This window comes from Salmo salar, chromosome ssa03 (genome assembly GCF_905237065.1).
Source record: "Salmo salar chromosome ssa03, Ssal_v3.1, whole genome shotgun sequence".
NCBI lineage: Eukaryota > Metazoa > Chordata > Actinopteri > Salmoniformes > Salmonidae > Salmo > Salmo salar.
In genome coordinates this window covers 67,017,548-67,029,932 of record NC_059444.1, presented here as the reverse complement: position 1 = coordinate 67,029,932, position 12,385 = coordinate 67,017,548, and the positions used below count along the sequence as shown (strand labels likewise).

General features: G+C 44.7%; 1 protein-coding gene across 5 annotated transcripts in view; it reads right to left on the bottom strand.

Annotated features, from left to right (window-relative positions):
- LOC106601175 (RNA binding protein fox-1 homolog 2) overlaps positions 1-12,385 on the bottom strand; it is a 45,981-nt gene that overhangs the window by 26,423 nt on the left and 7,173 nt on the right. For all 5 annotated transcript variants that reach the window (XR_006769209.1, XM_045715165.1, XM_045715166.1 and 2 more), the window contains exon 2: positions 6,664-6,714. Coding sequence is in view for 4 of the 5 variants with exons in the window: in XM_045715165.1 (XP_045571121.1) it covers positions 6,664-6,714 (51 nt within the window). In the remaining variant the exon portion in view is untranslated. The remainder of the gene's footprint in view (positions 1-6,663; positions 6,715-12,385) is intronic.

Genomic DNA, 12,385 nt, shown 5'->3' with positions numbered 1-12,385 from the left:
CATCTACATATTTAAATGATACAAAACAAGTTACGTTACATAAGTCGTTACACAAAACACTGAGCGTTCCTCAATGTCTAGGCTATGTGCATGTATTTGTGGTAAAAGAGAAACAACAGTATAACTCCATGTAGTAATCTGAGGCCTTGCCTTATGCAACCTATCAAAACTAGCTAGGTAAACATCAGTCCAATCAACTGCATAGTTTTCCAAAACGTGTAGAAAAGAGCAAAGTATTTGGTTGTTTAGATGTTCCAGGTCTAAACCTGCTATACTGGATAGGAGCGTACAGAAAACTGGCTATGACATGAACTCACCGGCAACACCGCAGGATAGTACAGCCCCATCATTGTCTGCACGGGAAGGAAGAGTCTCTCCTCTCTCTCTATTCCGCTCTGAATGTGGTCTGTTACCATCCGCCGGGAAGCACCTTCTGTCCACGTCTCTCACAGATTCAAATTCTCCCTCGCTCTCCGCCAGTGTTCCCCCTTCCCTTAGCACCACGCAAGCCTTGTGTCCTTGTCACTTTCCCCCTCTCACTACCCCCTCCCTACCCCTCTTCTCCGTTTGCCCCTTGTCAGTTCTCTCCTCTGACAGCTCGAGTCTCTTCTCTTCTTCCTCTGACGTGTGTCACTTCTCACTCACACTACCTCTCCTGCTCTGCTCGGTCATGGCTTCTGCATGTTCCATCCCCCTTCAAACTTTCCCTCTCTGTGAGCCTGGCTGGGTCCCTCCTCTCCATCAGTCTCTCCATCCCCTCCCCTCTCCTCTCTGGCTAGGTACTGACAGGTTAGGAAGGAAGGAGCTGCTGTTTGGCAGCCCTGAGTAGAAGACGCTCCGTTTCACACTGTAACGCTACCCACTGCATTGCAGGTTTTTTTAATCATTTATTTATTGGATGGCAGCTTGTCAACCCCATGTTAGGCTGGCAGGCAGGCAGCTCCCCCTCACCTCCCCATGTTCATTACCCAGAGAGGAAACAGCTTCAAACTGCTACGGCCCAATTCTACACCTTCACAACATGTATATTTATTACTCTGCATTGCGCTTTTTCATTTCCTACACTACAGTACTGTTGGGGTTCGATGGGAGAGAGGAGAGCAGTTCCCCTGCACTTCTTGTTTTTTTTCTCCCCTTTTCTGCCCTGCCTGCAAAACGTCTATGCCAGTATGCAGACATCTGCTGAGGCTGGCTACTACAGAGGGGAGAGAGAGAGATGGAGAGATGGAGGGAGGGAGGGAGGGAGGGAGGGAGGGAGGGAGGGAGGGAGGGAGGGAGGGAGGGAGGGAGGGAGGGAGGGAGGGAGGGAGGGAGGGAGGGAGAGAGAGGGACCAAAAGAGGTGATGGGAAAGGGGTAAACGAGGGGCTGAGAGAGGCTGAGAGAGGCAGCGGATGCGAGCGAGAGATAACGGGATAGAGATAAAAGGATAAAGGGATGGGGAAAGAGCGAGGGATGACGGGATTAGGGTGTAAGTGAGGAGGATGAGAGGATGAATGGGGGATGATCTAAGGATTAACTACACAGACTGAACACACTGATAAACACACAGATGCACAGCCATATTTATTGTGCACCCTGGCAGGCACACAAACACACACACGCTTTCAAACAAAGGGCTATTTCCATCACACTCTCTCTCACACACATACATTCAAACAATGCCCCTCCCCCACAAACACAGATCATCATAAGGCCATGCATATAGGGATGCACTGATATCCCTAATCAATATTTTCTTGTCCATGATGGATTATATATATCGATATGGCAATATTAATTTGAAGGCCAATGCGTGCATCCCTACATACCAACAAACAATACATAGCTCTACTAATTAGGTAGATTGAATTTGACTATTAAAAGGAGCAGGCTGGTCCAGCCGGAGAGGTAGAATACCTCATGATAAGCTGCAGACCACACTATTTACCAAGACACTTTTCATCTATATTTTTTTTTTTAGCTGTCTATTTACCACCACAAACTGATGCTGGCACTAAGACTGCACTCAACAAACTGTATAAAGCCATAAGCAAATAATACTCGTCCAGAGGCAGCGCTCCTAGCGGCCGGTGATTTTAATGCAGGAACACTGAAATCCGTCTTCCACAATTTGTACCAGCATTTAACCTGTGCAACTAGAGGCGAAAAAATGTCTAAATCACCTTTACTCCACACACAGAGACGCATAACAAAGCTCTCCCTCCCCCGCCATTTGGCAAATCTGACCATAACTCTATCCCCCGGACTCCTGCTCACAAGCAAAAACTCAAATAGGAAGTAGCAGTGACGCCCTCAATACGGAAGCAGTCCAATGAAGCAGATGCTAAACTACAGGACTGTTTTACTAACGAGACTGGAATATATTCCGGAACTCATCCGATAGTATTGAGGAGTATACCACATCAGTCACTGGCTTCATTAATAAATGCATCGATAACATCGTCTCCACAGTGACCGTACGTACATATCCCAACCAGAAGCAATGGATTATAGGCAACATCCACACTGAGCTAAAGGCTAACGCTGATGCTTTCAAGGAGCGGGACACTAACCCAGACACAAAAAAAAATCCCACTACGCCCTCTGACAAACCATCAAACAGGCGAAAGAGTCAAAACAGGACTAAGATCGAATCGTACTACACCGGGTCTGATGCTCGTCGGATATGGCAGAGCTTGCAAACTATCATGGACTACAAAGGGAAACTCAGCCACGAGCTGCCCAGTGAAGTGAGCCTACCAGATGAGCTAAATGCCTTCTATGCTCTGAACCATGCGTGAGAGCACCAGCTGATCTGGACAACTGTGATCACGCTCTCCGTAGCCGATGTGAGTAAGACCTTTAAACAGGTTAACATTCACAAGGCTGCAAGGCTAGACAGATTACCAGGACGCATACATGCACTGACCAGCTGGCAAGTGTTTTCACTGACATTTTCAACCTATCCCTGACCTGGTCTGTAATACCAACTTGTATGTCCAAGAATGCCAAGGTAACCTGTCTAAATGACTATAGTCTCGTAGCACTCATATCTGTAGCCATGAAATGGTTTGAAATGCTGGTCATGGCTCACATCAATACCATGATCCCAGACACCCTGAATCCACTCCAATTCACATACCACCCTGACGAGATCCACAGATTATGCAATCTCTGTTGCACTAGACAGTGCCCTTTTCCACTTGGACAAAATACACATCTATGTGAGAATGCTGTTTATTGACTATAGCTCAGCGTTCAACACCGTAGTACCCTCCAAGCTCATCACTAAGCTAAGGACCCTGGATATCCTGACGGACCACCCCCAGTTGATGAGGGTAGGCAACAACACATCCACCACGCTTACCCTTAACATGGGGGCCCCTCAGGGGTGCGTGCTTAGTCCCCTCCTGTATTCCCCATTCACCCACAACTGTGTGGCTGCGCACGACTCCAACACAATCAATAAGTTTCCCGACGACACGATGGTGGTAGGCCTGATCACCGACGATGATGAAACAGCCTATAATGAGTGTGATGCCTGGACAACAACCTCTCCCTTAACGTCAGCAACACAAAGGAGCTGATCGTGGACTACAGGTTACAGAGGGCCAAGCACGCTCCCATTCACATCGACTGGGCTGTAGTGGAGCGGGTCGAAAGCTTTCAGTTCCTTGGTGTCCACATCACTAAGGATCTATCATGGTCCAAACACACAAACACAGTCATGAAGAGGGCACAACAACGCCTCTTCACCCTTATGAGGCTGAAAAGATTTTGAATGGGCCCTCAGATCCTCAAAAAGTTCTACAGCAGCACCATTGAGAGCATCTTGACTGCCTACATCATCGCTTGGTATGGCAACCGCAAGGCGCTACAGAGGGTAGTGCGTACGGCCCAGTACATCACTGGGGCCAAGCTCCCTGCCATTCAGGACCTCTATACCAGGCGGTGTCAGAGGAAGGCCCTAAAAAAAATGTGAAAGACTCCAGCCACCCAAGACTGTTCTCCGATGCACCAAGTCTGGAACCAACAGGAACCTGAACAGCTACTGCCCCCAAGCCATAAGACTGCTAAATAGTTAGGTAAATAGTTAACCAAACAGCTACCCGGACTATCTGCATTGACCCTTTCTGCACTAACTTTGACTCAGTAAACAGTAGCAGCAGCAGCGTATGTGCTATCTGCCACTTTATTCCTAGTTATATGTACATATCTACATCAATTACCTCACACCCCTGCACATCGACTCAGTACTGGCACCAGTTGTATATAACCAAGTGATCGTTACTCATTTTGTATCTATTAATACATGTTTTATTTTTATTTTATTTCTCAATTGTCTTTCTCTGTATTGTTATTAAACTGGGTAGTATGGCCGAGTGGTCTAAGGCGCTGGATTTAGGCTTCAGGCTCTCTGGAGATGTGGGTTTGAATCCCTCCTCTGCCAACGTTGATATTATCGGGGCGGCAGCATAGCCTAGTGGTTAGAGCGTTGGACTAGTAATCGAAAGGTTGCAAGTTCGAAGGCAGTTAACCCACTGTTTCTAGGCCGTCATTGAAAATAAGAATTTGTTCTTAACTGACCTGTAAAATAAAATAAAAATCTTGGGTGGCAGGTAGCCTAGTGGTTAGAGTGTTGGGCCAGTAACCGAAAGGTTGCTAGATCGAATCCCCGAGCTGACAAAGTAAAAATCTGTCGTTCTGCCCCTGAACAAGGCAGTTAACCCACTGTTCCTAGGCCGTCATTGTATATAAGAATTTGTTCTTAACTGACTTGCCTAGTTAAATAAAGGTTCAATTAAAAAAATACTAAAATTATTAAGGGCCCCCTAAGTAAGAATTTCACTGTTAGTCCACACCTGTTGTTTACGAAGCAAGTGAAGAATAAAATTTGATTTGAAACAAAAATACATACATATAAATTAAGGATGAAAACACAATAAAGCCAGAAGGCTTATTTCCATTGTGGTCCTAGGTATGGATGTGATTTTGCTGCAGTAAATGCACAACACACTACTGACCCCACAGTCAAACGTATTATTTTCTATATCAGCAGAGGCAGATACAGCACTGTGTGGTCACTGTATACTGACTGACTAGAACCATCATGGCTTCTGAGGAGGGGCACTAGACTCAGACCCTACCAACCTCCAGACAAACCAAAATACATAGGGTTTCGGCTAAGCCACAATGCATAAACATTGTCCCTATTGACTCAGCCAAACCTACAGCCAGATCAACCAACACACAATAGCCCATAGGAACTCCAGCTAGAGTGTAGGTAAGTTAGACTAACTCCTCCAACCCTTTGCATGACAACCGGCTCAACTCCTGTGTACCCGATTACATCACTAACAACTAGCTAGCAAACATTTGTTGTATATTTGACTAGTCTTGAATCAAATAAGTAAGTTATGATCCAAACAAACACATGAGAACCTAACTATTTTAACAACCTTACCAAATGCATGTTATTTCAGATGTTTCTAGCCCAATGGTATTCAAACTTCTTCAGCTGGGACCCAATTCCCTCGGCAAGAATTTCTGGCATCCCCATTTTTTTTCTCAGGGATTTCTCACCAAATCTAACATTGGTCAAATTATTTTTACATCAACAAATAATATTCAATTCGTTACATTTTCATCTCTTATCAATATTAAAAGAAAAACCAAATACATTTACTCAATAAAATTGTATTTAAAAATAACATTTGTAAATTGTCCTACACAATAAACCAAGCATAATATAGCAGGCACTCTTAATTTTTATAAAAATATATATTTTGGCAACCCCACTGCAGTTCCCCCGTTCCCTCCCAACTTTGAATACCACTGGTCTAACCTGTAAATTACCTCACCACAGAAAGCTTAACTTCAATATGGTGGCTCACTTGCTTCAGTCTCTATCCTCCCCTCCTCTCGCTTTCCCTCTCTCCTGCCTCTTCTACTTTCCATCCACCCCCTTTCTCTCCAGCACAAGCAGCGAGCGAACTGCATTCCCAAGAAAGGAGTAGAGGAGGAACGCACGTTGGAGGAAAAAACACATAATGGAGATAAAGCTGTGGAGATCCATCATGTTGAGAGGAGTGGGAGGGCAGGCAGACCAACACCCCCCTCCTGTGGCTCTGCCAGAGACCTGCACTCACATCTCAGCCATGACAACAGACAGAAGACACAGCACTGTGCTGCTGCTCCCAGGCAGATAAGAGACTGTCAGAAACAGCCCTGTCTGGCGCACATAAGGTACTCATTACTGGAACCGATATTTAAAACCGCGTCCAAACCCGACGACGCTGGGCCAATTGTGCGCCGCCCTATGGGACTCCTGATCGCGGACGGATGTGTCACAGCCTGGATTCGAACCAGGGACTGTAATGACACCTCTTGCACTGAGATGCAGTGCCTTAGACTGCTGCGCCACTCGATATGGAGGGAGAGCACAAGAAACTAAAAGAAAGAAGGAGAAAGAGAGCAGGGGAATGTGGATTGTGGAAAAATGTGCACAGCAGACAGGCAGATCAAATTGATTCAGAGAAAATGTTGTCACAGTTTCTGTAGGCTGTTCGTGTTGGGCCTTCTGAAGTACTATAATAGTACTATAACGTGTTTCATGAAACTCCACGATACATCCATCAATTATACCTAAATTAAAGGAGACTTCAGTAAGATGGTACTCTTACCTGGCTGTGAGGTGGGTATCCAAGGAAACCTGGGGTTAAAGGGTCGTTGTTCTAAAAAAAATAAAAATAAAGAGAGTTAAGGGTTTGGAAAATGTGATGTGACTCAACATGAGTCTAACATTTTGCAATGAAGTCTATTTTCAGCTCCCATCTTCACCCCTAACAAAGTAATATGCTCCAGAGGAGAAAGAGCCTAGCTGTTACTTGTGATGGGGGAAAAATGGATACAGTAAGATATCAGGATATCATTTTTGCCGATCACATGATTTAGACAATTTCGCAATATTATGTTTGTACTAGTGTGCTGTACCTGCACCAATACTCCAGTACTTTTCCTTCAAAGCTTGTTCTCCAGCTTGTTTTTAGCAGTTTTATCAAAACTTGTTTTCTCATGGCTCTCTCTAGTCCCTCTGCAGCAGACGTATGGTGAGCAATATGTTTGGAATCGCAACACATATAGAATCGTAAGAATTGCATTACATATCGTATCGGCACCTAAGTATGGTGATAATATTGTATCGTGAGGTCCCTGGCAGTTCCCAGCCCTAGCTGTATACCCTACAGACCAATACATTTATGAAAATACGTATGGTGCAGGAAAGAAGCAGGGAAATTAAGGGGGAACATTTCACAAAGGATTATGCAAGTTAACAGTTAACATGATGACTCTTTTGGTTTAGACCCGGAGCGCTGCCTCAACCATGTAGAGCAGCTGGTGAATCATTCTGCAGCCAGGCCAGGTCCTTATTCAGCCGACAAAACAAATTGCACTCCGCAACAACAAAAAGAACGGACCCTTCCCCCGTCCATGCCCCAGAATGTAGTGTTGTGGTTAATTGATCTGTAATTACTTGTAATTAGATTATTTCTGTCACCCCTCCCTCTCCCCCTGGCAGAAGAGCCATTGTTCATGGCAATGTAAGAGGAGGGAAAAGAACGGGGGAGAGGGGGTGGGATAGAACCATAGGGGAAAAGTTAAACCAAACAATGATATTGACAACAGTAAGGAGAGAGGATTCCAGCGATCCCGTCTGATATGCTAGCAGTACACTGTGCAGGGAAAAGAGGCAGAGTAACAAGACTCCGGCCTTTTCAATCAGGGAAAGGAGGGTGGAACATCCTACGTGTTAAAAAGGGTGAATGTTTCCACTGTGTTTGTGCTAAAAGACGAGAGTCAGCAACTCATTTTAAAATCATACACTATCTCCATTAGCTTCCATTCAGTGAGCAGCCAGTGCTGGTGTAATGTAGTAAAAAGGTGGTTGTGGCCTCTTCATTGTAAACAGACAGAGGTAACCTCCTGCTTCTGCCCCAACCTGCTTCCTGGGGGAATTGGTCCCTCCCTACTATCATTTTTTCAACCAATCATGGGAAAGGCCTGACTCAGGATGCCATGGCGACAGCACGGGAGAGATTCCTTCTCAGAAAGCTAGCTGTGCTTACTGCACTAACCCTGGATGGGGCTCCACAGCCACACCACAATGAGACATGGCGGTGGTAGAGAGAGGGAGTGGCAGAACTGATGGGGTCAAATTGGGGTCATGATAGGGCTGCACCAAATGTTTGATGTATTATGATAATTGATTATAATATGTTGTATTAATAGAAGGGGAGGGGCTATGGGACCCCTCCTCCTCTACATTTATAGGGTCCTAACCTACAGATTAACTATATATGTATTCATTGTAAGGTTTTAGAATTGTTCCACAGTCTTTAAGTCTCTGCCTATTATAAAGAAATGGGGGGTCTGTGAGAAAGCATTTCAAAGATAAACAAAGAGCCCTGCAGGGGAGTAGAAGAGATAAGAGGCTAGTCAGACATACCTCTATAAATCAACTTGGGGGAATGGGCTTTTACTGCTGAGGCCTTAGAAAACACTGGAACTATTGTATCTCTTGCAAGTTTGTATAGCTGTGTATGCATGGGCTTGGTCTGAGGAGTAGCAGGTAATGACATCACAGGGGGTTGACTACAAGCATGATAAAAGCAACTTGGACTTTTCCTATGGGGCAGAACTCATGAGAGACATCAGATCGTTATGTGACGTTTGATCTTTGACTTCTGTCTACAGCTGTATTTTGATAAAAATGTTTATGATTTATAAGTGCACATTTTGAGTGTTCCTTATTTGTTAAGTAAATAAAACGGAGCACAGAAAAACGGAACCAACATTTGGCGAGCTTTCCAGGACGGAATCTGAACCCCCCTTCTCTGATCACCAAATTGTAAGGTAGGCAGACACCTGTTATATCGAAGTCTGTAATTTATAAGAAGTGGGTGTTCAGTGTTTCGCTGGTATGTAAAAGCGCCGCCTCCCTCTTGTAATTGTAAAAACAAAGGAACCTAAAATGTGCATGTATAAGACAATGAATGTGTGGTAATTGTTGTATGTCAATGTGTGTTATATGTTATATGTACTAAGAAGAGTAGCTCGCGTGTTGGGGGTGCTGGGGTAACTTCCGGAAGGGTACTGAAGAGTAGTTAGGATCAGAAGCTGTATCTAGCGTGAAAGTTCTGAAAACAGGCGATAACCTGGAAGATAGGAATAATGTTGTCTGTCCTTATGTGTTTGTTTGGTGTGAGTGAAATGCGCAGTGGGTGAGGAGATAGCCAATTCTCGATTTGTTTATTTGGTCTGAGGACTGAGGGGCCGTTAGAAGTAGATTTTTGATAAAGAGGAGGATGAGGAACAGTATATAGATAAAGGCATTACATTGGAATAATATAAGAAACGGATTTTTGGATGTGAGGACGGCAGGAAGGAGTTCTGTCATTGGATAAGAAAAGCTGTGTTTGATAAAGATAAGATCTATAAGACGTATATTACCCTACACCCTGAGGAACTAGTAATACCCTCAACAGATTTTAGATTAGTTGAAATACGACCTATAATTACTTGTAGGTGGATAGATAAGGAGACTTTTAAGTGAAATAGCTGGAGGAGGTTGTGTTTTATGGACATATGAGAAGACAGTGGAGGAAATAGTTAGAACTGATACAACTCCCACTACTGACATTATTGCAGGTTAGATAATAGGCTAACATAGGGCACCTACACTATTATCATTACACGCAGACTATCTAAATAAAAATCCGCAGCACCGTGGCACAGTCAAACCAGAATGAGGAGATAGGAGCAATGAAGCCTATCACGCCTGTTGAATATATGCAAAATATGTTTCCTGCTGTGGAATGTACATTCACTTTTAAGAAATGGCATGTTTGGACTGAGATGGCAGGAGAACACAGATTTCCAATGGCTGGTTCATTCAACAAGACTAGGTTGGATTTAGTCAAGGAGATAATTCAGACAGGAAGAATGGACAAGGAGAAGGGGATGAGGAAGAAGTGCCCTTGTATCAGACACTGTGATGGGGGATGATGGTGCTGGGAGAAAAAGGAGGCACAGTTCCTGTAGGGGGTTTCCCTCGCCACCCCAACTCACTCCACATAAAGGGACAGACTGGAAGACAAGACCCTAGATGGCTGCTCAAGTTGTTTCTACAGGCTCACCCCAACCACAGCCTGCAGCTCCCCCACATTCACATCAGTCACACCTGTGAACCTGGTGCCTGAAGGGTCTGTGCTTTTCACCACTTAACATTATGGTGACCCACAAACATGGACTGGAAAAGGACGTGGACCCGCCAGAGCCCTTTGTGAATGGAACTACACTCAATGCTGGACCTGTGGGCAGTTGGGGCATGTGAGTTTGCAGTGTGGGGGAAATGGAAGAGGAAGAGGTTACAACGGGGGAAGAGGAAACTTTGTGTCTGCAAGAGGAAACTCAGCCACAGTACCACTCGCCCTGAGCTGGAAATGCTCCCTGGGCCACTTATGCCCTATGGACAAGGAGGACAAGTTAATGACAGAGGACAGCCGTGGCCAATGGGAAATCACAACACTAACAGTTATTATTTCCCTCCGAATCAACAATGAAGGCGCCCGACTCCCCTGCTCCAGTATGAATTCAATGATGGAAGAGAAGAGCCAATGGATACTCTTAATGTTAAGGACATGACCTATCATTTATAATAGACACTAAAGCTCACTGTTCCTGTTTAGGCAAACCTGGACAAGTTGTTGGAGAGCTTCCCTGAGCAAATCATCAGTAACAATAACAGGGACATCGGGACAGCCTAGGAATGTGTACCGGACAAAGACTTTTTTGATGTACCACTGCTTGACATGGTGTTGTTCGTTGATGAATCTGCCTATATAGATCAAAGCACAGGGAAGACACGTAAGATTAGCTGAAGTAGATGTGGAAGGTGATATAGAGGTTATACCAGACCATTTATCAGCGCAACAGACAGATTTATTAGCTGAAAACAGCTTGTGAATTGGGGGAAGGGAAGGCCCTTACTTGCTAGTGGGGTTTAGAGAGCAAGAGGGTTTACTAATACCACAGGCACACCTATTAAAAACAGACCTTATGTTGAACCGGTGATTGAAGATATGTGAAAACCTAACACATTGGCTATTGTTAAGGTTGAGGCACACACGGGTTGGTGTGATTATGCTAGAATTGGTAACAGCATAGCTGATGAGGTGAACAAATTGGCTGTTTCCCGTTGTCACACACATGCATTTTATTTTTGATCGTTTGGTTTGTGTCATCTGAAACTACTGATCTGAGAAACAGCATCAGGCTGGTATTCTCAGTCACCAGGCGTGGAGGGAGAGAGAGTGTTCTCTCTGTCCCAGGTCTGGCTTATGGCTACATCTTTTGTCTGGCATGCTCTGTTTACCATCAACCACGATCTTTAATATTTGCCGATTGGCTCATGGATTGAGCCATTCGTCAAAGGGGGGATTTAGGAGGAGATGATTTTGGCCCAATGGTTTTGCCAAAATTTTAACCAACGCAATAAAAATAAATAAATAAATAAATGTGAAAAAACAACAAAAAACAGTTAATTTACTGTTGCGCAACATGTTTGTTATATAACATAGACAAGGGAACTCCACTGCAACCAGGGAAGTTCCCCACTCCAAAAGGACCTTTTGTCCACCTTGCTATGGATTTCATAGACATGGTAGAGCAAAAAGAAACAAAGAGATACTGCCTGGTGATAATTGACAGGTTTACCAGGTGGGTGGAACCATCCCACTACCAACTGCGTTGCGCGAACAGTTGCAAAATTGCTAGTTAGGGAAATTTTACTCGGGTTCGGAGTGCCTGAGGTTTGTCTGCAGACAATGGGACCCATCTCATAGGAGATGTGGTTGCCCAAGTGGCCAAAATGATGGGTGTTGACCAGAGGTTTGTGTCCATCTATCACCCGTGGAGTAACGGGATTACAGAGAGGCTAATTAAATGATCAAAGAAGGATTACAAAAGCCTGCCATCAAAAACAAATGAGCTGGGTGGAATGCTTGCCCTTGTCCTCATGAAAATGCGCAGCAGCCTTAACAAAGGTATTGGGTGTACACCTTATTAGATGTTAACAAGACGACCAATGAACACCCCAGGGGTGAGACCTATGACTGACCGACAGATAGACATAACTGAGACATAGTGTGACCGTCTTGAGTACATGAAGGAACTAACTTCTGTTGGAAGTTTTCTCCATTCTCACACTAGGAAAGCAGCAGAACCGATCCCAGGTGAGGATCCAGATGCTCTAACCATCTGTATAGGAGACTGGGTGAAACTACGAGTCCATAAAAGACAATGGAACCAGCCAAGATGGAAACCATCCTGCTTGGAGGACACAGA